This window comes from Echinops telfairi, unplaced genomic scaffold, assembly GCF_000313985.2.
Source record: "Echinops telfairi isolate 266 unplaced genomic scaffold, ASM31398v2 ScPeMD7_31;HRSCAF=116, whole genome shotgun sequence".
Taxonomy (NCBI): domain Eukaryota; kingdom Metazoa; phylum Chordata; class Mammalia; order Afrosoricida; family Tenrecidae; genus Echinops; species Echinops telfairi.
The window spans coordinates 38,681,355-38,708,355 of record NW_022103928.1 but is presented as its reverse complement, the minus strand read 5'-3'; the positions used below and the strand labels follow the sequence as shown (position 1 = coordinate 38,708,355).

Sequence of the window (27,001 nt, the reverse complement as noted above, 5' to 3'; positions counted from 1 at the left end):
CCTTGTGAAAGAGCTGTTCGACTCCCAGAGGGGTCACAACCCATAGGTTGAAAACCACTGCGTTTGACTTATATTACTGTGTAATCCCTAAGAATATTTTCCTAATGTTTTTAGGCAGGACTTTCTTGTGCTCATCTTGCCTAATGAACTTGCAAGCATGCATTAATTTTGTGAAAGCAATGCCTGGTAATTTATAGTCTTCCACAGTTGTCAAGTATGATATTTAAGGATTCTGTAGGTTTCTAATGATCTCTGGTGGCACAGGGGATTAAGCAGTAGGCTAACTACAAAGTCAGCAGTTAGAATCTAGTAGCTGCTCTGCTAAAGAAAGATGAGACTTTCTGCTGCAGTGGAGATGTGCGCCCTTGGAGACCCAAAAAGGCAGTTCTGTTCTGTCCCGTGCAGTCGCTACGAGTTGGAATTGCCTCACTGGCAACGAGTGTAGGTTTCTAAGCAGTTATTTACTTGAACTTTATAATATTCATAGTAGAAGTTGTATCACCTGGTTACAAGCATCATTTATTTTAAACACAAGTGATAGAATGTATGTAATAAGTGTGCACATTTCTGAGTATTTATTTACTTAGTTAGTTTTGGGACTTTGCTTATATGAGGGAACATCAAAAGATTTATGGAAAGTTTCTATTATCTTTTAATTCTGTTTTTCCATGAACGTTTTGAAGTTAAGGTTTAGGTTAAGTATGAAGAAAATATAATATGACAAGAGTTAAACATATCCGATAAGTATATTACTACTTCATTTGTAACAGGAGCTCTGGTGATGTAGTGGGTTACACATTGGGCTGCTAACCACAATGTCAGCAGTTCAAACCCACCACCCCTTCCTTGGGAGACAGAGAGGAGACTTTCTGCTCTCATGAAGATGTACAGCCTCAGAAACTCAAAGGAGCAGTTCTGCTCTCTCCTAGAATCTTTTAGGGTGGCTCTGAGTTGGCATCCAATCAATGGCAGTGAGTTTTGCTGTGTTATTTATAACTATAAAAATTGTATATGGTTAGTTAAGTAAAAGCAGTCATTCTAATATTTGCTTGTTTTATTTATATTTCTTAACATAGATTCTCAATGCTAGTTACATATCAGAATCACTTGGAGAAATTAAAAAAACACACACTTAATTTTGGCTCCATTTCCAGGTCGTTTGGATTAGCATCACTGGCGGTAGAGTACAAATATGGGTATTTCATCATGCTCGCAGGTGACTGATATGCAGCTAGGAGTCGGACCACTGGCCGAACTGCAGAATTGGTTTTTATAACCTTTGATCTCCATCTATAAAATAGACTTACCCCAAACTAAGCACAGTGCTGTCGATTCTGACTCAGAGCAGCCGTCCAGGTCAGAGTAGATGGGCTCCATCGGCTTTTCTGGGACTAAAGATCTTTATGCTTCCTGGAGCAGGCGGCTTCACTTGCTTCATGGAAGTGGCACGTGGGTTTGAGCCTCCCACCTTGTGGTTAGTAGCCCAGTGCTGACCCCATTGGATCACCTGGCCTCCTTAGCCCTGGCTTAAACAGCAAACCAAGCCCACCGTTCCTTGTGGGGTTTCTGAAGTTAAAAATCTTTACAGGACCAAACCACCTCATCTTCCTCCTGCAGAGCGGCTAGTGAGTTGGAGCCACCAACCTTGTGGTCAGCAGCCCAGTGCTTAACTGTGCCAAGAGGGCTCCTGCCCATGGCTTAGGTCTCCTACTTACATCTAAAGTGCTCTTCGTGTGTCATTTCTGCTGCTGCCTTCTTTAGTTGGGCATATATCTGTAGTAGAGTGATAAAATTAATATTTAGTTCAACATGGACTGTCGGTTCACTTTAAAATGCTATTCTCCTTTTTACAACCCTTAGTTTATAAAATTTTATATAATGTTTTTCTTAATGGGTAGCTCCTAGAACTGATTTTTTTCATCTTTAAAGGAGTCCTGGGAGCTTAGTGGGCCACGAGGTCAGTGGTTCAAAGTCACCAGCTACTTCACAGGAGGAAGATTCGCCTTTCTGGTCTTGTAAGGATTTGCAGTTTCGAAAACCCCTCTCCAGCCTTGGCAGGGCAGTAGGACAGAGACAGTTCCACTCTGTCCGATAGGGCCACTCGCTATGAGTCCGAAATGACTTGATGGCAGTGGTCGGGATTATTTTTGGAATCTGTAAGGTGGTTGAGTTATGGCACTGAAAAGGAAAGAGAGTGTTTCAAGCTATTTTGTCATAATAAATGGATCTCTTAAAAATTTCATAATTTCTTTCTTTTTTTAATGTCTTATGAAGATTTATTTGTGTTAGTAATGTTAAAATCTTATTCCATAGTCATCCGTCCAGCGAGCTTTCAGCAGGAAGCAGCATGGTTGTGATCGTTACAAATCCTGGGGGGGGCAAAAAAGATAAAATATCTCATAATTTCTAAAAATGCTTATTTTCTGTGGTCAACAGACGGAAACACTTGTAAACTCTTACGGTACTTTTGACTAGATCTCAGTTAAGCCAAACCAAAACCTGTGTTATCAAGTCCCATTCTGACTCAAGCATTCCCGCAGGACAGAGCAGAGCTGCCCACCGCTTTCCAAGCTTGTAAAATACCTGGTGTCAACACCTTTCTCTGGCCCAGTGGCTGGCGGTGAGATCGAACTCCCGTCCTTTTGGTGAGCCCCTGAGTGTTTTAACCATTACACCACTAGGTCTCAGCGTTCAATAACCTCACATCATTTACATGCAGATATTTATTTGGAAGAAATGCACAGTGTCACATTGCGGCATACGCCATCTGTTTCTGATAAGTGTTGTTCTAGCTCCTGAACAAGTTTGTGATACAAACCTTGCTCATCCTTTTCAGGTTATCACCAATCTCGTGAAAATGTTGAAGTCCAGAGATACCAGAAGAAACTTCTGTCCTCCAAATCACTGGCTGTCAGAGCAAGAAGATATTAAAGCAGATAAGGTGTTACTGAAAGATCTTTTTTACTATTGTTTGTTAAATTTTTTTCAGCTTTTATCCTTCTCAGAAATGCATTCTTTACAATTATTTTTAATGGTTACTTATTATGAAACTAGACCATTACCTTAAATTTTTTTTACTAAGTGTTAAAGAACCCATAGTAACTATAGCAAAGACACAAAGTATCTTTACCTTTGTTGTTAGTGTATGACTGGGTTTGTTGTGGAATTTTAGGGTTGAGGATCAAAGGATGATGGATGGATGGATGTGTGTAAACACTTTAAAGTGTGTTTTTAAAGACTTTCAGAAGCATTAATATGTTCTCATGATGTAGTTTCTCTTTAAGTATGTCTTTTTAGCTCTGCTTCCTGAGAGGACTAGAAATAAACCCGGGGGTGGTGAACGCCTCTAGGTCCCAGATTGTGGCCCCTTAAACACACTTTCCCCTGAAAAATGACTCATGTTGGATCCCGGGCGGGGATGTGCAAGATGAGTCTGGCTGTTCTCTCCTACAAGAAAGCAAGGGAACCAAAGGCGAATCGAGTTTTGTGAAAGGGCTAGGGGCCAACTGGAAGGGGCCTCATTGTTCAAAGGTGAACGATTTGAGCATCAGTTTGGGGGAAAAGCCATAGACAAAAATCACCAAATAAGTTTAAATCTACGAGTACACTAAGACGCTAACAATTTTTTTTACTTCATTAGTTTGTTTTGTAGCAGGCAAAGGAACTACCTCATTTTTTAATACTCGATTTGAAAGAGTCAGCATTTATCAAATCTTTCATTTATGAAATGAACTTTAAACAAGGAAGACATGGTGTGACACCATTGTGCGGTCTGAATGACAGCCGGACCCCAGGCTGGCGTGGCTGTGGACTGTGTTGCTGTGCTCCAGATGGCATGTGGTGGGGCCTCGAGAGAGAGGAGCTTGTACCGAATATGAATCACTGGACGATGTCTTGTTCCAGGAAGTCTTATTATGGGGGGAAAAGGTCACTTGAACCAAGTGTTACGTTTAATGACATGTTGAGACACGTTTTGACACAAGTTCGTTATCTCAAGTTCTGAACCTGTCACCATTTACAGACCTGTGCTTGGAGTAGTATTAATGTAAACAAGGGCAAGCCAACACTATGTGCCCCTTAATGATAAAACTACCTAAGAGATTTTATTGTCAAGAACATGGAATGTCCTTTATCAGACTACTGGCTCTAGTATCAAAATACAGGGCTCTGGGTCCATGATATTTAGCACCATGAGAATGCAATTAGCAAATACCAGATCTGGGAAATTTTAAGGGACAAGGGATTCTGTTTCTATACAGAATGAAATTCCAATGAGGAACAAATAAGAATATGGGGGATCTACTAATTCATCAGAAACATAAGAGATAGCATGAGTTGTATTGCACCAACCTCATTTGGATCCTAATTCAAATAAGTTGGTTTGGTTTTTTTTTAATCAGATACTGGATATTTGATCATTTTTAAGTGGAATATAATCGCTAACGTCATATTTTACTGAGTATAGGTACATTTATATGCTAAATTGCATGAGTTTCCATTTGGATGTATTGGAAAAAATTAATTCAATGTAAAGTTATAAAAAGACACTTAGCATGGGAGACAGGGCATGAAAAAGTAGCCTGTAAGAAGCAGGACCAGCATCCGTCAAAGCAAGAGACCTGTAGAACTATAAGTTTAAAATGTCAGGTCTGTTCAAATATGACACTTCAAGCGTTTGGAATAGAGCAAGGAAAAAGTACTAAACTAGGATTGATAATCTCATAGGTCACCCAACTTTATGTACCATCATCCAGAAATGTGTGGAGGTTCCGACGAATGGGAAGAATAGGTCCATTACAGTCTACCCTGGATGGTGAGTTCTGTACTGGCTTTACTTTTTCAGTTTACTCTGGTTATTGGAAGTATACTTTAAATTTTTCTTTGTAGCCTTGGTACAGTTCTAATCCCCCTACCATAATCAATCATATAGAATAATATCATTACCTCCCCCTCTCCCAGACTTTCCCATGTGTTCTCTTGTTGCTAGTCCTCACCACAGCTACTGATTGGTCTTTTTGTCCTTAGTTTGCAATTTTCAACATGTCTTTGTGAGGCCACCTTGTATCTGTTGACAGAAGTTATTTCTGCATATGCTCCATATATATCCATAAATATAGTTAAACATAAACGGAGCAAAGCTATGAAAAATTCTTAGTCATAACCAGACCCCTTGAGAGAATGAGGTGATGCCCCTAAGGGCTTACAACCTTAGTCTCTGGACACACCAAGGTCCAGTGGCATTACCTAGTCCACAAAGACAATGTTCTGTATCCTACTTTTGTGGGTAGTAACTGGAGTCCTGAAAGCTTGTGAGCAGCTATTTATATTGAAATTCCATTTCCCACCAACATTTGAAACCACTTGTCTATATTCATGGGTTTAGCCCTATTCTCCCGCATGTTTGTGTTTCCACTTACAGATTATGGGCTTTACTGTAGGATTTGTGTATATACAGGGATTTACCTGTTGCCTTTCATTTTTGTACTCCTCCCAAGTTTTCCTTTGACTTGTCATAGTTTGTTCCCCCTTACTATATATTACCTGCCCTATCAACCAGGTTAATGTGTCCACCCTCTAATTAATGAATAAATGAACAAAACAATGTAGTTGTTTTTAGAAAGTGATAACAAAGTTTAAAGATGAGACAACTTATTAATAACTTTTGGTTAAAAGGTTGTAATGATTAAATCACTCTACCATTTTTCTAAAACATAGGTTCCAAAATTTGCTTGGCCTACCTTCAGGAAAAAAGAGTTACTCAGCACCTCCCTGATGATTAAAAACATGTACATTCTAGCCAATAATCCAAGATAAAGGGTAGATGTTTACTTCTGCAGCCCCACCCTGGGATCATTGCCACCCACTGTGGGAAACACTGCTTTAAACGTATTCTCAAGAAATACTAGGTTCCCGGTGACACAATGGGTTAAGGATTAGACTGCTGATCCTAATTAGGAAGGTCAATGATTTGAACCCAAAACCAGGCATCTGCTTCAGAAACCCTAAGAAGCAGTTCTTATCTGCCCTACAGGGTTGCTGTGAGTCTGAATGAACTCAATGGCAGTGGGTTTGGTTGGGTTTAATTCAATTTGGGTTGCAATGCCTATGAATTAAACTCTGGCAATGTTTTATTTTTTTAATATATATGCAAAACACTTTCTAAAGATCAGTTAAAAGAAAGCTAGATTGTGACACTGAGAATGGTATACTCAGGTCTGGCTAATTGTAGGCCTTACCCTCTTAACTAAGTTACTTACCCTCTCTTCCAGAAGGTTTAATAAAGGACTAAGAAGGTAGGGTGCTGCCTTAGTGTGAAATCTTTAGTATCAGCTAAAGGTGTTTGAGTCTTGTTTTTATGTATTAGAAGAGGCATGTAGGACTTTAACATGGTCAGGCAGTGCCTGACTGATGGAATGACTGCTCCGATCCTGTGGTTGTAGGTTTTCAGTTGGGCCAGAGGGGTAGTGGATAGGCCAGGAAGGATGGATTCCTAGAATGAGAGTCTTTAGAATGATTGTACAAATCCTGGCTGCAATAAGTGGCAGGAGAAAAGGGAAAGCAACCCGAGATTAACTAATTAAAGCTTTAAAATCTTTTGTAGTGGGTTTGGAGTCACCGCCACTCACTGTCTCTGAGGAAAGACAGCTTGCCATTCTAACAGAATTGCCTTTTGTAGTGCCCTTTGAGGAGCGTGTAAAGGTATGCGGTTTTGCTTCTTTTGTAGGTTATGTCATTGTTTTAAGATTATTTTTAATCTTAATGTTAATCAGTACATCATCAACAAGAAATTTCTAACATTGTACTTAGCTAATTATGTGTATTTTTGTCTCGCTAAGTATGTGTGTTTTTCTCATTAGATTGTAACTGCTAATAATGATTTACAAAAGCTTACGCCACCCATGTTTCATTGTACTTGTACAAATTTATAGTTGTAATTTGTGAAAAGGCCTGTTACACTATAATTTTTTTAATAATGGGGTACAAAGACCTTTTTTCCAAGGAAGTCTTGCATTCTTTCAGAAAATGCAAAAAATTGTAAAGCCATGCACATACTGTTATATATTCAGATTGAAATAATTTAACACAAACATTATTTTATTAAAAAAATAGTTATTTTTTAGAGCAGTTGTAGGTTCACCAAAAACAATGCAGGAAGTACAACGTTCCTGCATACTCTGCCCTTCTGCACTTTATTGGAGAAATGTTTTGTTTTTATTCTCCAAGTTTCTATAGCAAGTCTGTGAACTGTTCTAGGCTGTCTTCTTGGGTAGTGGATTCACAGGGCTATTTGTACAGGCTCGCCTACTGTGTTTTTAGGGAGAAACAAAAGGTGAATTGCTTTTGAAACTACTAATGATTCTTCATTCACAGACAAGGACACATATGCTCACAAACAGTGTCGCATAATTCCTGAGCTCCCTCTGCTGGATTTTTAGCATCAGTTATTTACATTCAACATCATAGAGGCATTCTCACTAATGTTTATATAGACTATACTGTAGCATGGAAATTTTTTAAACTTTGTATAATGAGGAAAAGAGCAATTTTATATAGGGATATGCATTTATTTTTAAGAGAGGCAATTGATACTTGGGCAATTCAAATTCATTTGAGAATTTGTGGATACATAAATGCTAAAATATACTTAAAATTTTGGAACACATTTTATAATAAGTAGCTTAGTGCTTCTAATAACCTTACAACTTTTTTTGTTTGTTAGATTTTTCAAAGACTGATTTATGCAGATAAACAGGAAGTGCAAGGAGATGGTCCATTTCTGGATGGTATTAATGTCACAATAAGAAGAAATTATATTTATGAAGATGCTTATGACAAACTTTCACCAGAAAATGGTATATATGCTTCTCTCTTTGTATATATAAATGGCAGGGAGACTGGAGAATTATTTGGAAAAAAGGTGATCATTAAAAAATTAATGTATACCGTTTTGTTCTATAATGATCTTTTAAGTATTTTAAAAATCATTTTATTGGGGCCTCTTACAGCTCTTATAACATTCCATTCAGCAATTATATCAAGCATATTTGTACATATGTTGCCATCATCATGTCCAAAACATTTTCTACTTTAGCCCGTGGTATAAGCTCCTCTTTTTCCCCCACCCTTGTAAATTCTTGATAAATTATATATTATTATTATTTTGTATCTTACACTGTCCGTTGTCTCCCTTCACCCATATTTCTGTTACTCATCTCCTTGATGGTGGGGTGGGGGGGCTATATCCAACCTTATAATGGGTTCCCTCTTTCTCCCCCTACCCCACTCCACATGGCCATTCCCCTACCCTCATGATATCAATCACTACTCCCACTACTGTACTCTAGGGGTTTATATGTCCTGAATTTCATGGCCAAGAGCTTTTATCTGTACCAGTGTGTGTTCTCTGCTTTGGAGGAGGAAGCATTCAGGATCTAGAGGAATGATGTGGGATTTGTCAGTGCTATACTGCACCCTGGTTGAATCATCCCTTCCTGTGACCCTTCTGTGGAGGATATTCAGCTGTCTACAGATGGGCTTTGAGTCTCCATTCCAACACCCCTCGTTTGCATCAATATAGTTGTTTCTTTTGGATCTTTTTATACCTAATCCGGTTGACACCTCGTGATCACACAGGCTGGTGTGCTTCTACCATGTGGACTTATTTGCTACCCTGCTAGATAGTTCTTATTTTTTTAAACATTTTTTTTATGTAATAAAATATTTTTAATAAAATGGGCCTTCATAGCCATTCTTAAAAAAGTAATATTAATGACATTCACCATTTGTACAATGGTTATCACTCTCTCCAAATCTATACTGGTTTATTAAAATTGGAATGTGACAGGTCAAATTTGGAGGTAAGCATCAAATAATCTAGAAATTTTGAGAGAATCCTCTTTAAATGATTAAGACAAAAGCTTTTTAAAAATATCTTTCTAAAATTTAATTGATAACTTATCTGTAAAAAATTTATAGGCACTCATACTATCTTTTAATTCCATTTTTCTGTGAACTTTTTGAAGCCCTTTTGCATAAGTATCATAAATTTGAAACCAAATTAAATTATTAAAGTAGATGCTATTGTACTCTAAATTTCTTTATAAAGGGATATAAATGTGCTTCCTTGACAGTACTTGTAGATAAAAGAGAATTATATTGTAACATTAATTTGGGCAGCTTTTAGAGGTCAATGACACATGTTTCGTCTTATGTTAATATTTGGCATTCGTGTTAAAAGTTTTAGTATAATTAATACCATACCTACGATCTTGCATTAAATCACTGTTGAATCTTTGAAAAGAGAATAAAAGTGAAAGCTTAAGAATCAGGATAAGGTCCTTGAGAGAGTATTTAAGATAAAGTTTGTCAGGTGTAAATTGAACACTGGGAAAAAAACCACAATAGATGTGACAAAACATAATGAATTCACAAATAATCAGCATAGTACTGAGTACCACGTGTGAAAAGAAGAGTGGAATTTAGTGGTTATTGAAATGTTAGGATTCTGATTATATTGAATAATAGAAGAGTTGAATTACTGGTGAAATCAGAGAGGGCACAGGCATCCACTTATTCTGTACGTGGTTTGCAGTGGCTTCCTGTGAGCCCTACAGCCCTAATGCGAGCATACGCTCATGTATCAACAGCTTCACGTTAATTTTACAGCTATTTCATATAGACGGTTTTTCTTAGGATTCTACAATTTTAAGTTTCCAATGAGTCCTCCCCTCTGTTGTTTTTAGATGCCACAGGGTGACCCCAGGTGTTAACTGAGTAGACCTGGCCTAGAGTCTTCTTGGCTGGAACCTTTACAGGGACAGATCAGCAGGTCTTTCTCTCACAGAGCTGCTCGGTGGTTTCAGACCACCAGCCTTGTGGTCAGGAGCTACCTGAGTGTTGGGCCACCAGGGTTCCTTAATGAATCCTGAAGCTGTCAAAATTATTATTCAGAAGTATAATCATTATTTGATTGTTTTTCCATGAACGTTTTGAAGCCCCCTGATATATATGTGTATGTATGTGTGTGTATATATATAAATTAATATAAATATTCAATATAGCATCGATTTATTAAAGCAAATCCATCCTTGAGTGATCTTTATCTCATCATCTTCAGAACAGTTTCATGGAGTGTAAATATCAGTCACATTTTGGAAGTGTGGTGACCAAGTGAAGCTCAGAGAAGCTAAGTGAGTTACCCGCTCTTATGCAGGTCGTCTCGTGACACGACAGAGTAGGAGTCAGAATCCATTTCATGGCAGCTAGTCTTGTTTTTCTACTCTAAAGCCCCCAGATCTATATGGCTTTTCTGTGGTGTCGGTCTGTCTTACTTCAATATTTTACTTGTTTTAGAACATGGTTTTGACATTGACATCTCCGTAAATAATCACATATACTCAAAGGATTGTTGTAAGAATTAGACATTAATGTATGTAATGCAATCCTGTGCTTCCAAGTGAACTTTGGGTCTTGTTCACTGTAATAGTTTCAGTATGACAGTACAGTAAAACTAGTTCCAAATTGTACTGCAGTAGTTTAATTTGGGGGATTTTGTTATTTATGTTTTTGTTTATTGGTTCAGTTTCTTTCTTTCTTTGGACAGAATTGGTTAACATTATTTTCATGAAGAATTGGTAGTAGGATAAAATCTTATTAATATTTTACTTAAGTATTTTCACTAATATATAGGTAGGAATTTCTAACTTATTCATAGGTTTATACTCACTGCCATCCAGTTGACTCTGACTCATAGCAGCCTTATAGGACGGCCTGGGAATGCTTCTGTGGGTCTCTAGGCAGCAAATTGTAGAGCCAATAATTTCCTTCTCTCCCTTCCTCTCTCTTGTTTCTCAGCCAAAGAGAATTTTTTAAAAGACGAGGTAGATTCTGGATTACTTAGATTTCTAAGAGTTCCATTCTTCTATCATTGACCTCTCTCAGAGGGGTCTTTGTAACATCCTCTACTCAGTTTCTGCTTTGGGCCTTAGTAAAATCTTTGTGGCCCTTATCTATCATGGCCTTCAAAATATATGGGATTTTAATCTCTTTTTCAAGAGTTCTATTGGCATGTAATTCACATATACAATTCAATAGTTTCAGTTACATCAATGAATTGTATATTCAACACCACAATCAATTTTAGAACATTTTATTTATTCTTGTGCTCATTGTTATTACCCCATTTCCTCTCCAACCTCCCCTGCCATACCCCAAGGAACCATTAATCCAGTTACCGTTTCTATAGATTTACCTGTCCTGGATTTCATATACAGAAATAGATTAAAAAACAAAATAAAAAACTAACAACCAAAACCAAGTAAACATAAAAATCTCAATTGAAAGGGAAGCAAAAGATAATAAAAACTAGAACAAACTTAAAATAGATCCTATGGAGAGCAAATGATGGGGTGCTAAATTTTAGCCTCACTGCATCTGCCACAATCCACTTTCTAGTGCATTCTTCATGTTGGCAAGGGGGTGCGATCACAGTGCCGTAGTCACGTGTAGTTTCCCTTCACATTTTTTTTCTTTTAAACAGAAACCGCTTTATTCTTTCTTAAGCATGCTCCCTTTCTCTCTCTCTCTCTCTCTCTCTCTCTCCCCCATTATAGATGCTGGGGGAAATCTTGGGCAGACAAAAATGCTTGTCTCTGTTTGATCACATTCATGTTTTGAGTCCACTGCATAGAAGTGTCTAATATATTTTCCCTCTCTAAGGCTCATTATTATACCAATTTAATTCTGTCTTCAGAAATCTTTTCTGTTTACCCCTTTCTTCCTTCCCTTTTTTGACAGAGCCTGACTTGAAAAAGCGGATCCGTGTGCACTTACTCAATGCCCATGGCCTGGATGAAGCTGGCATTGATGGTGGTGGGATTTTCAGAGAGTTTTTAAATGAACTACTGAAATCCGGATTTAACCCCAACCAGGGATTTTTTAAGACTACTAATGAAGGACTTCTGTATCCCAACCCAGCTGCTCAGATGCTTGTTGGCGATTCCTTTGCCAGACATTACTACTTCCTAGGCAGAATGCTTGGAAAGGTAAAGTAATCTCTGTCTTTAAAGAATGCATCTCGGACTGAGCGATGGTGACGTTTTGTTGTTTAGTGTGGCTGCTAAGGTATTTTGTGTGTGTGAGTGTCTGTAATTCAAACTGTGATTGGGTGAATTCTGAATAGCATTTATTTACATCACTACATTTCATCATGATAATTGCATACATCAAACAAAAGGTAGGAAACCTTGTAAATTCTATTGTAGCAGTTTTATCATGGTTACCTGCTAGCATAGGTTTGCATATTGTAAATACTTTAAATCCTCTCACAGTTGTTTTTATTGATAGAGTGATTGTTGAGATTCTGTAAACATTTAAAGTATCGTGAGATGGAAGACTAAATCTGTATATATAACAATCTGGTTTAGATGTTAAATTTGTTGTATGTAAGTTCTATGAAAATTGGTCATTAAAGAATGTTGTTGTGGTAATGCTGTATAAACCAGAATGTCATATTCTCCAACCATCTCTACAAATTAGAGTTATCCTTTCTTATGAGCGAAAGAATAAAAATTTAGTCTATAACCTCCTAGAAACATTTTAACAGTGGCACTTTCAAAGCATTAAAGTCAGGAAGAAGACAAGGATACCCAGTGATGCCAGGAATGGCCATCATCAAGCTAGTGGTTCTGGCCTGTGGGAATGCCATAGGTGGGGACCACTGGGCAGCTTGAGTGAAACATTGATTATCGTGCAAACGGAACTGCAAGGGGATGTAGGCAGGATATAATGATAGAATCATAATGTAGTTCTAAAAAGATTGCTTTACTACTGGTGGCATATAGGACAAGACAGAAGGTCGGTATTCTGTTTCAGGGATTGGACAGTAGGAGTTGGGAAGAGAGGAAGATAGATGGGAAGAGGACCAGATAGATCTTCGAAGAGTTTCGTGGCAATTAGTTGTGGGTGGTCGGGATAAGGAAAGAGTGTAAGACTCCTCTCTGACTTTGGTGGTTGCGTGGTAAGAGACACTCTGAAGAGAAGGGTAACGGGAAACTTGATTGGACCATAACTCATTCGTGTAACCTGGATATTAGAAAAATTGGGAAAGTGTGTCTTTAATGATTTAAGTTAGTGACAAAGAAAGAAGTACGTGGAGGCAAAAAGTAGGGTTAAAAGATAAGACAGCTGAAAAGTAAGCTCTGGGAAATCGCTCCATTTGAGTTGGGCTGGGAGAAGAGCTAGCAATGTAAATGAAACATGTTGTGAAACCTAATCCTTTTTTCCCTGCTACCACCTCTCCTGTCTTTTATGCGGAACATTGAGTTAAAGCTATACATTGCAGGTCTTGATTGTGCTTTTTTTTCTTTTCTGGTGATGGTGGATTTTGTATTTTTCCCTAATCCTACTCCAGTTGTTTAATGGTGCTGTCTTAATTTTTAATACATAATTGCTTTGGGTTAATTTTCATTTTTATTTAGAAATCTTATATCTGTGTTCTTCGGTGGCATAGTGATATATTTCTTCTGCCTATGCTGTTGCCTGGTCTGAAATAAGATTTAATGCCAAATACTCATCTAAAGGGGAAAATTACAGAACAGAATAAATTCTAATGAACTCCAGCCTTCTTGGAGGCACGAAAAAGCCAGGTGATTTCCAAAACTATTGCCTTCAGATAATCCTTAAACCTTAAACCAAAAAGATCCCCTAAAATCATTTTCAGATGCAATGATAAATAGCTTACCTAGTAAAAAATGTCTAATTTGAGTATTTCACTCTTTTAAGAATTAGGAGACTACCTTGCAAGTCTGGCTAGACCAGAGAATGTACACTGGTACAGATAGAGACTGGAAATACAGGGAATCCAGGACGGATGAACCCTACAGGACCAGTGGTGTGAGTGGTGATACAGGGAGGGTAGAGGGAGAGTGGGTTGAAAGAGGGAACCGATTACAAGGAACTATATGTGACCTCCTCCCTGGGGGGGGACGGACAACAGAATAGTGGGTGAAAGGAGACGTTGGACAGGGCAAGATATGACAAAATAACAATTTATAAATTATCAAGGGCTCATGAGGGAGTGGGGAGGGAAGGGAAAAATGAGGACCTGATGTCGGGGGTTTAAGTGGAGAGGAAATGTTTTGAGAATGATGTACAAATGCGCTTTACACAATTGACGTGTGTATGGCTTGTGATAAGAGTTGTATGCGCCCCTACTAAAATGATTTTTTTTTAAAAAAGAATTGGGAGATTAAATTGACAACAGCAACATGAAAAATTAGATAGGCACTTGAAGGGGCAGTGAGTTGATGGAGCAGCAACTCAGAACAGGAAGGTGAGAATGCACAGCTCAATATAATCCTTGTCCCTACGTGGTACATGGAGAAACTGTTCAATTGGTATATATTTTGCTGTATATATTCTCAATAACGTGATAGATACAAAATAGAAACAAAGGCTACCAAAGTCCATTGTTGTCAGGTTAATTCCAACTTATAACGACCCTACAGAATCCCTAGGATTTCCAAGGTTGTAGATTTTCACAGAAACAGACTACCTGAGTGGTGTCTTTCTGCCCTAAAAATCCTTCTGGCTGTCGTTGTAGTCCCAGAGCTCTAGGAGATGTTACACTAATTAAGAAAACCCAGCAGAGGGAGTGCTGTGTTGGAGGGAAGAGAGCTGGTGTCAGATAACAGAGAAGGGGAAATGGAATTAATCTCTATGTCTTGGGGATTTGGCTCCTAGGGGTCCTTTTCAAGAATTACTAGCATTTTAAAACTTTTACATCTACGCGTATATGTCTGGGGCATTTTGTTTTATTTTCTTTCTTCGCAGTTTAAATTTAGTGTTGATAATTATTCTGGAAGAGCACAGTTAGTATGTATTGTAAATCAGTCATTGGAACGTATGTCAAAGATGTTCTAAGTAGCAGGTGTAAAAAAACAAATGTTGAAGTTTTAGTAAAGTTAGTGCTCCTTGAATTTTCTTTAAGTACAGTCACCGCCCCAATAGTAATTGTATGTGACAGAGAGCATTGGCAGGGATGGCTGAGATTCCCTTAGTATTTGAACTCTGCCTGCCACATACCCTAAAATTCCTGTCTGAACAAGAGCTCACTTAGTGTACATTACGAGTATGGGTGCAGGAGAAGAGAGTGCGGTAATCAGTCTCTTGTTTTATCGATTGCTCATATGTAGATGAATGGAATGTTCTTCCTATCCCCATCTTCACCCTTGCCCCAAGGATTCACCTCATGGCTCTTAGTATTTGCTTTAGCCCAACAGCCTGGGTCCCATTGCAGACAGTAGGTCCCCATCAAAATCAAAGACTTTTGAATGTAGAAGCATTCTATTAAATTACCTTAATTGCAGATAGTCTTCTTTAAGCATCTAGGCACAAAGATCAAATCACCTTTCTGGCCCCCCAAAGGGGCTTATAAGAGGCAAACAATTCATGCTGCGTAGACGTTGCCAAAAGGAGCATCAGTAAATATTTTAAACTTTAAGGGCCATCTACTCTGTTGCATATTCTCCTTTTTCACTGCAGACTTTCGAAATGTCTTTTTAAAGGTGTCAGAAACACTCATAAACTCTCAGGTGTGTTGATCCCTGCACTCAAAATAACAAGTGAAGACATAAAATGGTCCCTGCTGATAGTGCTGCTTATTGGGTGGCTTCTCGGTGTGATAAGGATGCAGGCAGTGGTAAGATATGGTTAATGATTTAACTCTACAACAGCGTTCCTGTTAACGCTTCTTCCTAACCTCTGAATTACTTCTTGATTGTAAGAGAATACTTTCTTTTTTTAAATGCATAGTTTTCTACTCTTAATTGTTTTAATCAGGGTTTGCTTGACGCTTTAAATGATTTACAAGATCATAAGATTAATATGCTTGCAAAATATCTTTTATTCATCCTAACAATTTCAAACTATTGTATCTATTAAAAAGTCACACTGTAATCATTGACTTAATGAGCACCGTTAGACATTTAAACTTATAAAACATGTTTAAACTAATGGAAGTCTATTTTTCATGTTTCATGTACTAGAGTTTACCCTAAAACCTGATTTTAAAATAATTGAGATTCTAAATGTTTGAAAACTCTGTAGAAAATAGAGACCAGGTTTTTCATTTATTGACTGTGAACTAGACAATTGCAGTGACATTGAGCCTGAGAGGTAAATTAAATGTGTGCAATACATAAAGCTAAATATTTAGAGGTTAGTTTTAACTGGATTTATCATGTTAAATAAAAGAAATAGGAAATACTGCTATGGTGATTTTTTTAAATATAAAATTAAAAGTATAATCATTTTCAACTTTAATAAAATATGTTATGTCGCATGCTTGTATTTTTCTCTGTAGTACATATTAAACAGTCTACTACTGTTCACCTTGGAGTGTGGTACATGCTGTTGCTCATTTAAGCAGCCACTAAATTAAAGTCAGTGCCTGTGAAGCACAGTGCACAGTTGTTATTTAGATAAACAACTCTAATGATGTATAATTTACATTCCATAAAGATTGAGCACTTTAAAATATAGTTAAGTAGTTTTTAGTATATTCAGCAAACTGTGTAACTATCACCACTATCTTAATTTTAAGGATTCATAAAGAAACCCTTTATCAATTACCAATCACTCCCCTTTCCACCTAATCCTCTTGGCCTAAAGCAGCCATTAATCCACTTTTTTGTCTCTATGAATATGCTTATTGGACATTTTATATCAATGGAATCATAGGACATGTGACTCTTGGTGACTGGCTTCTTTCACTGACCATAGTGAATCCAGGGTCCATCCATGTTCCAACATGTACCAGTCCAGCCAACTCTCCATATCCATGGTGGCCAGTCAGTAGTTAATCTGTCAGAGCAAACCTTAAAGGTTAAGAAGGAGCTAAAACGTGCTCTTTATATTATTAGCCCAGCACCTTCATTGAAGAGACCATTGTTTCCCCCATTAAGTGAAGTTGGCACCCTAGTTTAAAATCAGTTGACCATAAATATCTGCATTTATTTCTAGACTATTCCATTGACTTACACATCTAGCCTTAATGCTAATACCACATTATCTTGATTACTATCCTTTTGTAGTGAGGATTTTTTTTTGTTTTTGGTTTAAAATTTGAATTTGTTAATAGTATTTAGTAAAGGAATGGCAGGGGGGTTGTTCAAAGGAATCATTGCGTCTTAGGGATGAAAACCAATCCTACATCACTTGCTTCTCTTTCAGATGCACTGTTCTGGCCCCACTATTATGTATTTGTTCAGATTCTGGTGTGCTGCCCTACTAATACAGATCTTAGTGGTTCTTCTGTTTTCATGATAAGTTCCGATTTGATCTCACCATTAAAACAGTATGCATCCTGTCACCTCAGTGGCAAATTTCAAACTGACTTGCTAAGAGTTTTAGACAGAGCATTTTCTAGATTTAATTTAACTTAATTCTCTCCCAATGAGGAACTAACTATACAGGGCTTTTGGTGCTCATTTTTCGTGAAGTGTAGTGCATCTCTTCCTGCAACTCAGACTTATTAAGACTTTAATTCCAGCTCATCTGGAGGATATAAGTTTCTTAATTCATTGCAGGAAAAATGGTAAATGATATGCAGCCGCTCTTTCTATTAAGGTGAGGCCAAGAATCTAAATGAAGACAAGTGTTTGTTTTATGAAAGTGATCTAAAATGCTCTCCAAATTTGGTTGTTCTTAACAGTGCAATAACGGGCAGGTTTTTAAATAAAATAACCACTTGAGTTAGCCATGATCTCAAAATCATATTTTGTTTTTCCCCCGCATGGCACAAAAGCATTTTTTAAGGAAAACACATACCTGATGAAACTATGGCAAAATGTATCGCTGAGCAAGTTTGTGTGCAGTCATCCACTGGCCACAGAGACATGTTTAAACACGATTTGGAACAAACCTATGCATGTATGAGCTGGAACCCGGGTAGTAATACTCTTTTACTTACCCTCACATATCCGAGGAGACTTCAGAATTCCATGGAAAAATGGAACAAAAGATAATGGAATTTTCCTATGGACTTTTTAAAGCCCCCTCATATTTAAACCAGAACCCTGGTTGTGTGAACGCTTAAATGCTTGACTACTAACTGAAAACCCACCCAGTGCCTGTCAACAAGAAAAACGTAGGAAAGAACAGTGTCTAATAACACCAACAGATTTTTAAGTAGCAAAATTTAGGATCTAAAACTTGCTTTTAAAGATGAAATTTTTGTAAATTCTATCTCAGTAAAACTATTTCTAACAGTCCCTGGGGTGGCACAAATGGTTCAAAGCTGAGAGGTTGACATTCAGACCCAACCGGAGATGCCTTGGGAGACAGGCCTGGCTTTCTGCTCCCGTGGGCTCCCAGCCTCGCAAACCCTGTGGAGCAAAGCTCTGCATGAGTCAGAATGACCGTAACAGCAATGAACAACCCCAGGCAAACTTGTATAAAAATGAAGCTGTGATAAAAACAGAAACAAAGCTACAGATAACTGATGATGCCAGTTGATTTCACTGTGTACACGTAAGGTGTTTTTTTATAGGATTTTCTGCATGATAATTTCTAGGTGAGCCCTTCTAGTTTCTAAAGCACATCTGATTACAAATGGTTAAATTGTACTAAACATGTTAAAAATTGTCCAGACCTAAGTGTGTGTGATAGTGTAGCACTAATAGTGTGGTATGTGAACATTAAATCTTTAAGAGAAGAAAATTGTATATTGATTGATTATGATATTTATTGGGTCATAATGTATTTAAATTTTCTTTAATGCATATGTTAGTGATTGTTTACTGTGATAAAGTGCAAAGAGGTCTTCAAGAGCGATCCGACATAGGAAGAATTACCTCATGTCACTGGTCACTTCTCAATTAAAAGTTCCATTAGCAAATGATTCCTGCTTCTGGTTTGTATAGTGATTGCATTTTCCTGCCTGTAAATCATGCTTTCAAACGGGGAATAAATAAACAGCTAAAGTATATGGTAATGTCATCGTGGAAATTTTTCTGCCGTTAGAAGCACCTTGGTCCATTTAAAGCAATTAAGTTCAGAATATTTATTGAAGCAAATCTTTTATCATATTTGAGTTCTATTTGAAAATGGCTTCTTTTCTTCCCCTTCAGAATATTGATTTAATTGGAACAGAATGCCTACAAATCAGATTATTTAACAATATCATGCGTGTGTATTTTTTAATTTTCTAATTAGCAAATTATGAGACTTCAACCTGGTTTATAATTGTATATTTTTGTAAAATTGGGAGTGCATTTAATGTGTAGTTTAACAATTTATTTTGAATCTCTCTACTGTCAGGTAAATTTATTCTTATCATTAAAGACCTTTTACACAATACTGAATTTGCTGAGGCTTTAAAAACTAGGGATAAATATTGGTTATTTAAGTTCATTTGGTATGGTATAGAATAGCAAACTTCCCTTTCTGATACCTTGCTTTAAACCCTAACATTTATTAAGGCTCAGTGTTATTACATTTTTTTGATCTATTATCAAACTAATGCTTTGATTATAAAGATATATAAAGTTAACATCTTTTTTTCATAGATTTTTTAAGCCATAGTATCCAACAAATAGTTTGCCATCCAGTGGTTGGATCTCCCAGTTATGCACCATTTCTCATGGGTTTGCTCTTATGTTCAACGTTTTAAAGAAACAGAAAAATTCAAATAGTAATTTATAAATTATTGCTTTATTATAATTTTATCTACTGAGAAGGTAGATAAATTGTGCTTACTCCTACTGAATTCTTGTAATTTTAGTTTACATTCTTTTTCACTAAAACAAAAAGTATTCACAGATCCAGATATTTTCCTTCTTATAAATTAAGGTTATAGACTTCTTATGTTTTTCTAGTATGTCTATTTTATTTCTTTAAAACTCAACGTGAAAAAGTCTGATTGTACAGTGAAAGTAACAAGATATCCCCGAATTCAAATCCCAAATTCCTAAACTGTGTTCTTATTGTTGTTTTACGAAACTAAAACAAACTCACTGCCATCAGGTTGATGCCCCTCACAGCGACCCTGGAGGACAGGGTAGCACTCCTTATGGGAGTAGCCCCAACCTTCTCTGGAGCTGACTGCTGGTTTTGAACTGCTGACTCTATTGTTAGCAGCCCAACTCGTAACCCCTCTAACCACCAGGGCTCCTTCTATTGTTGTTTTAGTCACCCTAAAATGTTTACAAAAAGTTCTATCACTGGGTTACTGCAGATAAGTGTATTTACTATTGAGAATTTCTTTCCCATTTATATTTTGAGGACTGCTAAGCAACAGTATGGAGCTTTGGTGGTGTGGTGGTTAAGCATTGGGCTGCGAGCCACACAGTCGGCGGTTCAAAACCACCAGCAGATCCATGGGAGAAAGACTGTGCTTAGTACTCCAGTAAATAGTTACCTTCTCAGAAACCCACAGTGGGGTCTCTTTGAGTCAGCATTAACTCGATGGCAGAGGCCCTCGTCACAAGTTCTTTAAGCATCCAATTTAACTGTTGCTGCTTATCTTGTGCAGTAATGTCAATACACAGCTAAAATTAAAACATAACCTGTTTAAGTTCTTTTAAGCAGTTTATTATTTTATGAGTATTTTAAAATTTAGTAAATTTAGCCTTATGACAAACAACCAAGGTAAGCCACACATTTTTACTCTTTTTCCTCCTAAAATTGAAGTCATTTTTGTGGGGGGACAGCAATAGATAGTTCCAGAGCAAGACAAACCAAGGTGAGACTCTTAATTCGGTCAACAGCAGGATTGCAGCAGAGGGTGGCAGGTACTGAATTATGCTTTAATGTCTCTGTGACTTTAGTATTACAAATAGCTTGGATGAGCAGGGGCCCAAATGGGAAGTAATTGATGTATTATAGAAATTCATATTGGGTAATGATGTTACTGATGCTAAGAAGTGTTGGAATCTGAAAGAAGATATGCCGAGGTGAGTTAGACGATGGAAAGGGAGAGAAGTTTAGTGATTTTATTCTGAGAGTTTGAAGGGTAGAGATGTCATTAACTAAAATAGGAAAGCTACGAGCAGGAACAAATTTAGAAAGAGATGATCAGATCACTGGTTTTTGGTAAATGTGCAGTATCCGTTACACATACATTCTTTTGGAAACTTTAGAAAAGGTGATAGAATTTGTGGATCTTGAGTTCAGGGGCAAAGTCTAGGCTGAATCGCCACTATTCAAAACGTATTTGTTATTAAACTATTGATATTACCAATGGAGTAAGTGTATCTACAGCAAAGAAAAGACTTAAAAGCTGAGCCGTTGGGCATTCAAGACTTCAGGGAATTGCTGAGAACTTTGCAAAGGAAATTTAGGAGATAAGATTGGAAAGGGAGGGAGAAAATGAAGTAATCCTGGTATTATAGTACAGATTTCCCTAGAAACCAAATAAAGACATTATTTCAAGGTTAAAGAATAATGAACAGTGTAAGATGCTTCTGACAGATCAAATAAGATAAGGACCAAGAACTGACCATTTCATATGGTGGTGTAGACAAGCAGCTTTCAGAGAGGGGTGGGAGCAAAAGTTTCAACTAAAATTGAAAAGAATGAGAGCAGTATCTGATGAAAGTATCTTGTTAATGCTGTAAATGCCATCTGTGTATAGGTATGTACTTGTATTCACCAAAATACATGTAAAAGCATGCTTGTAAAACAGCATTATATTGCCCCCAAATGGGTGCTACCCAAATGCCTACCCAAAGTATAATGGCTAAATAGATATGAATATAGGAGGTAGGGGGAGAGTAAAAAAAAATAGACAAGAATATAGCAAAAAGGTATGCAGTTATTTAGTGAAAAAAAAATAAAACAAAACCACGTGTAGCAACATGAGTAAATGGCACAGACCTAATGTTGGGTGAAAGCCAGTTCCAAAAGCATAGATTCTATATGATTTCATGTATATAACCAACATTCAGAACCAGGCAACACTAATTTATGTTGTTGGAAGTCAGGATAATGATTACCCTGGGAAGGGTAATGACTGGAAGAGGGCACAAGAGGGGGCTTCTGGGATGCTAGTAATAATCTATTTCTTGGGCTAAGTGCTTTTGCACGAGCGCGTCCACTTTGTGAAAATTAATTGAGCTGTATACTTATGATTGGTGTACTTTGCTGCAATATATTTGAATACAATTAAAAAGAGAAAGCATAGAGAAAAATTGGGGAAGCAATTACAGACAACTCTTTTGGACAGCAGCTTAACAGATGTGGAATTAATTGAGTGTGTTTTGTTTCAAAGATAGAGAAATAGTTTACCGAAGAAAAAGGAGAAGAGTTAGGGGACACAGGCTGCATGTTCGGTAGACAGATATGATTATGGGAGCCCATGAAAGGACTTTGCTAAGGCTTCACTTCTCAGAGAAATAGAGAGCAAGATGATCAGCTGAGGGTGAAGAAAACAGAAGATTAAACAAATGAGGCAAGATAAGGAGATTTGAGGATCAGTGTATGCAGCAGTTGCGTCGCTGGATGCCCTCGAGACGATTCCGACTTGTAGTTCAACAGAATGAAGCACTGCTCCGTCTCGTGCCATTTTCACAGTTGTCATGTTTGAAGCCTTTGTTGCAATCAGTGTCAGTCCATCTTCTCTTCCTCATTTTTGCTGCCCCTCTACCAAGCATGATGTTCCTTTCCAAGAACTGGTCTCTCCTGATAACATCCAAAGTACATGAGACAAAGTCTCCCCATCCTTGCCTTTAAGGAGCATTCTTGCTATGCCTGTGCCCAGACAGACCTGTTGTTCTCTGGAAGTCCGCGGTGCTTTCAATATTCTTTGCCAGCGCCATAATTCAAATGCGTCTGTTCTTCTCCAGTCTTCCTTATTCAATGCCCAACTCTCACACGCTTATGAATGGATTCTAAAGATAATTTATAATGTTCCCCAATAAATGGTGTCTCAAAATTGGACCAGGAACATATATAAACCATGGATATATGAATGGATTTTGAGCTTGTTCTTAATCTTAGCTCTAATCTAAGAAGTATTAGTTCTTATAACCTGGCCCTACTCGTTACTTGCCCCATGAAGAGATCACTGAAGATATGATTGTCATTGTGGTAAAGAAATCAGATGGTACTTAGCGATCAGGAAGTATAGCACTTGGGGTCTGAAGGCTTGTCTTAAAACAAACAGCCTTCTAAGTGAGGTGTCAGCTAAGTTCACATGGAAGAAGCACACTGGCCTGTGCAATCCAAGAATTGTAAGTAAAAAATCTAAGACTGGAGAAGAGGAATATATTCAAGCTTAAATTTTGAGTAACCACTTTGCAGATGCCTATGGATGACCATTTCGATGCTGTCTACAGGGTTTTTAGTGGCTAAAATTCCTCTGAATAGACTGCCTATTCCTTCATCTGTCTTTTATTCGCCTGGAAGCTCTGCTGAAACCTCAGCTGTTCACTTTGGATAACCCTACTGGCATTTGAAATACTAGTGATATATTGCTTCCAGCATTACAGCAACGCACCAGCCACCACAGTATGACAAAGAGACAAGTGGTGGCAAATAATCAGAGGAGCTGGGTTATCTGAACAAGAATGAAGGATTAGAGGAAGACTTATTAACCTGTGATATGCAGGTGGCATAACCTTGCTTGCTGAAAATAAATAGGACTGGAAATTCTTGCTGATGAAGATCAAGTATTGCAGCCTTCAGTATGGATTACAACTCAGTGTAAAGAAACCAAAATTCTCACAATTGTACCAAAGGTAGCATAATTGATAATTGGAGAAAAGATTCAAGTGGTCAAGGATTTCATCTTGCTGGGATCCACAATCAAGGCTCATGGAAGCAGCCGTCTAAAGATCAAAGGACACTGAATTGGGTAAATGTGATGCACTAGACCTCTTTAACGTATTGAAAAGCAAGGATGTACTTTGAGGACTAAGGTACACCTGACCCAAGCCATGGTCATTGCCTCATATGCATGTGAAAGTTGGACAAGGAATACAGAAGACTTAAGAAGACTTGATACATTTGAATTATGGTGCTGGGGAAGAATACTCAAAGTATCATGGACTGCCAAAAGAATAAACAGATGTGTCTTAGAAGAAGTACAGTCAGCATGCTCCTTAGAGACAAGGATGGCGAGACTTGTCTCTGAAGCTTTGGAGATGTTATCAGGAGAGAACATCGTGTTTGGTAAAGTGGAGGGGCAGAGAAAAAGGAAAGCCTTTGACAAGCTGGACTGACACAGTGGCTGCAGCAGTGGGCTTAGTCATCAGAACAGGTGTGAGGATACGGCAGGAGTGGACAGGGTTTTGTTCTATTGTACATAGGAGCCAGGGCACAGCAACACGGATGACAGTGAAAGCCCAAAGTCCATTCCCAAGGTTTTCAAGGTGTCAAGTCTCCGGAGAATCCCCTGGCCATTGGCCAGGGATGTGAATAACCTTGCTATCAAAACAAGTGGGATAATTAATGCAGAGGTAGTTAGGGTAAAGTTTAACCCCTTATCATTGGTTCTCCCTTTTGACCCATTTTAAATTTGTTCTAGTTTTTACTATCTTCTGCTCTCTTTTTAATTGAGGTTTTTCTCTTGTTTTGTTGTTGTTGTTGGAAGGTTTTTGTTTTGTGTGTGGGTTTCTTTATTTGAAATCCAGGATAGGTAGATCGACAGGGTCAGTGGGTGGATTAATAGCTTCTTAAGGTTATATATAGCAATGAAGGCTGGAGAGAAATAGGTGATAATGAGTACAAGAATGAAGAAAGTGTTCTAAATTTGAATGTGGTGTTGATTGCAAAACTGTCTTAATATATTTAATTGAATTGTATAATATGTGAATGTATTAATCTGGGTACTTTAGAGAAACAAATCCACAGCAACTCATGTATAAGAGAGCGTTTTATATGAACGTTGAGTGTGCATCAAGAAAACATCCCAACCCAGTGCTGCACAAGTCCAACATTAACCCATTTGTCCAACATCAGTCCACAAAGTCCTCCTCCATCTCACAAAACAGACACAATGATGTGACTACAGGAGGAAAGCCGAATCAGCGAATAAGCATCAGCGCTGGCAAAGGGTCTCCATACGGTGCTTCAGCACCCGGGGCTGCATCGGGGTAGGTCCATGTGGATTCTCCTTGGGGATGTCTTGCAGGAAGTCAGTCTTGCAAGCTGAAGCAGGGAACTGCTAAGGCAACCGCAACATGGTCCGACCATAACAAAGCAAGAGACCCAAGAACTCGAAAGGCGAGGCTCACCGAGCCATTTATCCCTCCGCCCTTCGATTAATCCCACGTGTGTTTATCAGCCAGGTTGGTACAATAAACTAATTCAGTGAACTATATGACAATAAAACTTTTATAACTTTTGAGAAGACGAAGAAAAAAATACCATGGCTTGGGTCAAGCGTACATTAGTTCACAGTAATATTCTTGCTTTTCAGCACATTTTAAAAGAGGTCTTGAGCAGCAGATTTACCAATGCATTGTCTTTACTGCTGCTTTCACTTGACCACTTCAGTATGTTCTCCATTTATCAGTGATGTCACCTATGGGTACAATTGGGAGAAATTTGTGTTTTTATTACTATTTAGATATAATCCATACTGAAGACTGAAAGCTTTGATCTTTATCAGCAAGTGCTGAAGTCCTTTCATCAAACAAGGTTTTGTCATCTCCATATTACGGGTTGATAATAAGCCTTCCTCCATATTGTTCTTCTGTTTTCTTCATATAGTTTCGCTTCTCTGACTATTTGCTCAGCATATAGTTTGAATAAATATGGGGAGCTGATACAACTCTGACACACACCTTTCCTGACTTTAGACCTTGCAGCATTCCTTTGTTCTGTGTGCACAACTGCCTCTTGATCCAGTTCTTGGTTCTACATGTGCACAATTGAGGGTTCTCGAATTCCTTTTTTTCTGAAGCTCTCTGTAGTTTCTTTGGATCCATATAGTTGACTGCATTCACATAGTCAATAAAACACAAGTAAACATCTTTCTGGTATTCTCTGCTTTCAGCCCAGATCCTTCTGACATCAGCAATGGAATCCCTCATGCCGCATATTCTTCTCACTCTGGCCTGACTTTCTTGCAGCTCCTAGTCAATGTACTGCTGCAGCCGTTGTTGGATGATCTTCAGCAAAATTTTACTTGCATGTGATATTAATATTGCTCTATAATTTGTGCATTCTATTGATTCACCTTTCTTTGGAATGGGCACAAATTTACATCTCCTCCAGTCAGTTGGCCGAGTAATTATCTTCCAAGTTTCTTGGCATAGACGAGTGAGTGCTTCATCAGTTTGGTGAAACATTTCAGTTGGTAGTTTATCAATTCCTGGAGCCCTGGTTTTGGCTAATGCCTTCAGTGCAGCTTGGACTTCTTCCTTCAGTACCATTGGCTTTTGATCATTCAGCCTTCTTCAACCTCTTGAAATGGTTGAAGGTCTAGTTATCTTTGGTACAGTGACTCTGTATTCTTAATGCAGTAATTATTAAAATATGATCCACATACCAGAATGTCAGTGTTGCTTGATAACTTAATTTTAATGTAAATCTTTAGGCGCAGCTACATTCTGGAATAGATGTTTTAAGAAGCTTTTCAAGAGATTTTGTTGCGTGTTAATATATGAAAATTACTGGCCTAGGGAAATATAATGGGGTTGAGAGCTAGCCCTAAGGGCTAATTTATGGTTAGTATTTTAAATTTGAATTGAAACCATGCAGCTTAGTATCTGCCATGTCACATTAGTGGAAGGGGGTTTCTTAATTTAGCTCTTCTCCCAAGTCTCTAACTCCCACCAAATGATTAAGTGGGAGACCATGGGTTGGTTGGTTTTTAGTTTCTACCACTTTGGGAAACAACATATCAAGTAATGTATGACTTATTCGTATACATCCTCCTCAGTTTTGCATTTCTCTATTAAAGCTCACGTGCATGGTCTGAAATAATGAAAATTATTATCTTCCGCAACTACAGTGGCTTTAAAACATGGTATCATCTCTTATATAGTTTTTAGAT

General features: G+C 37.9%; 1 protein-coding gene across 1 annotated transcript in view; it reads left to right on the top strand.

The window, feature by feature from the left end:
- UBE3C (ubiquitin protein ligase E3C) overlaps positions 1 to 27,001 on the top strand; it is a 144,251-nt gene that overhangs the window by 74,344 nt on the left and 42,906 nt on the right. Inside the window, exons 14-18 of the mRNA XM_004702334.3 lie at positions 2,837 to 2,941; positions 4,726 to 4,813; positions 6,602 to 6,699; positions 7,721 to 7,853; positions 11,797 to 12,044. Of these exons, the coding sequence (XP_004702391.2) occupies positions 2,837 to 2,941; positions 4,726 to 4,813; positions 6,602 to 6,699; positions 7,721 to 7,853; positions 11,797 to 12,044 (672 nt within the window). The remainder of the gene's footprint in view (positions 1 to 2,836; positions 2,942 to 4,725; positions 4,814 to 6,601; positions 6,700 to 7,720; positions 7,854 to 11,796; positions 12,045 to 27,001) is intronic.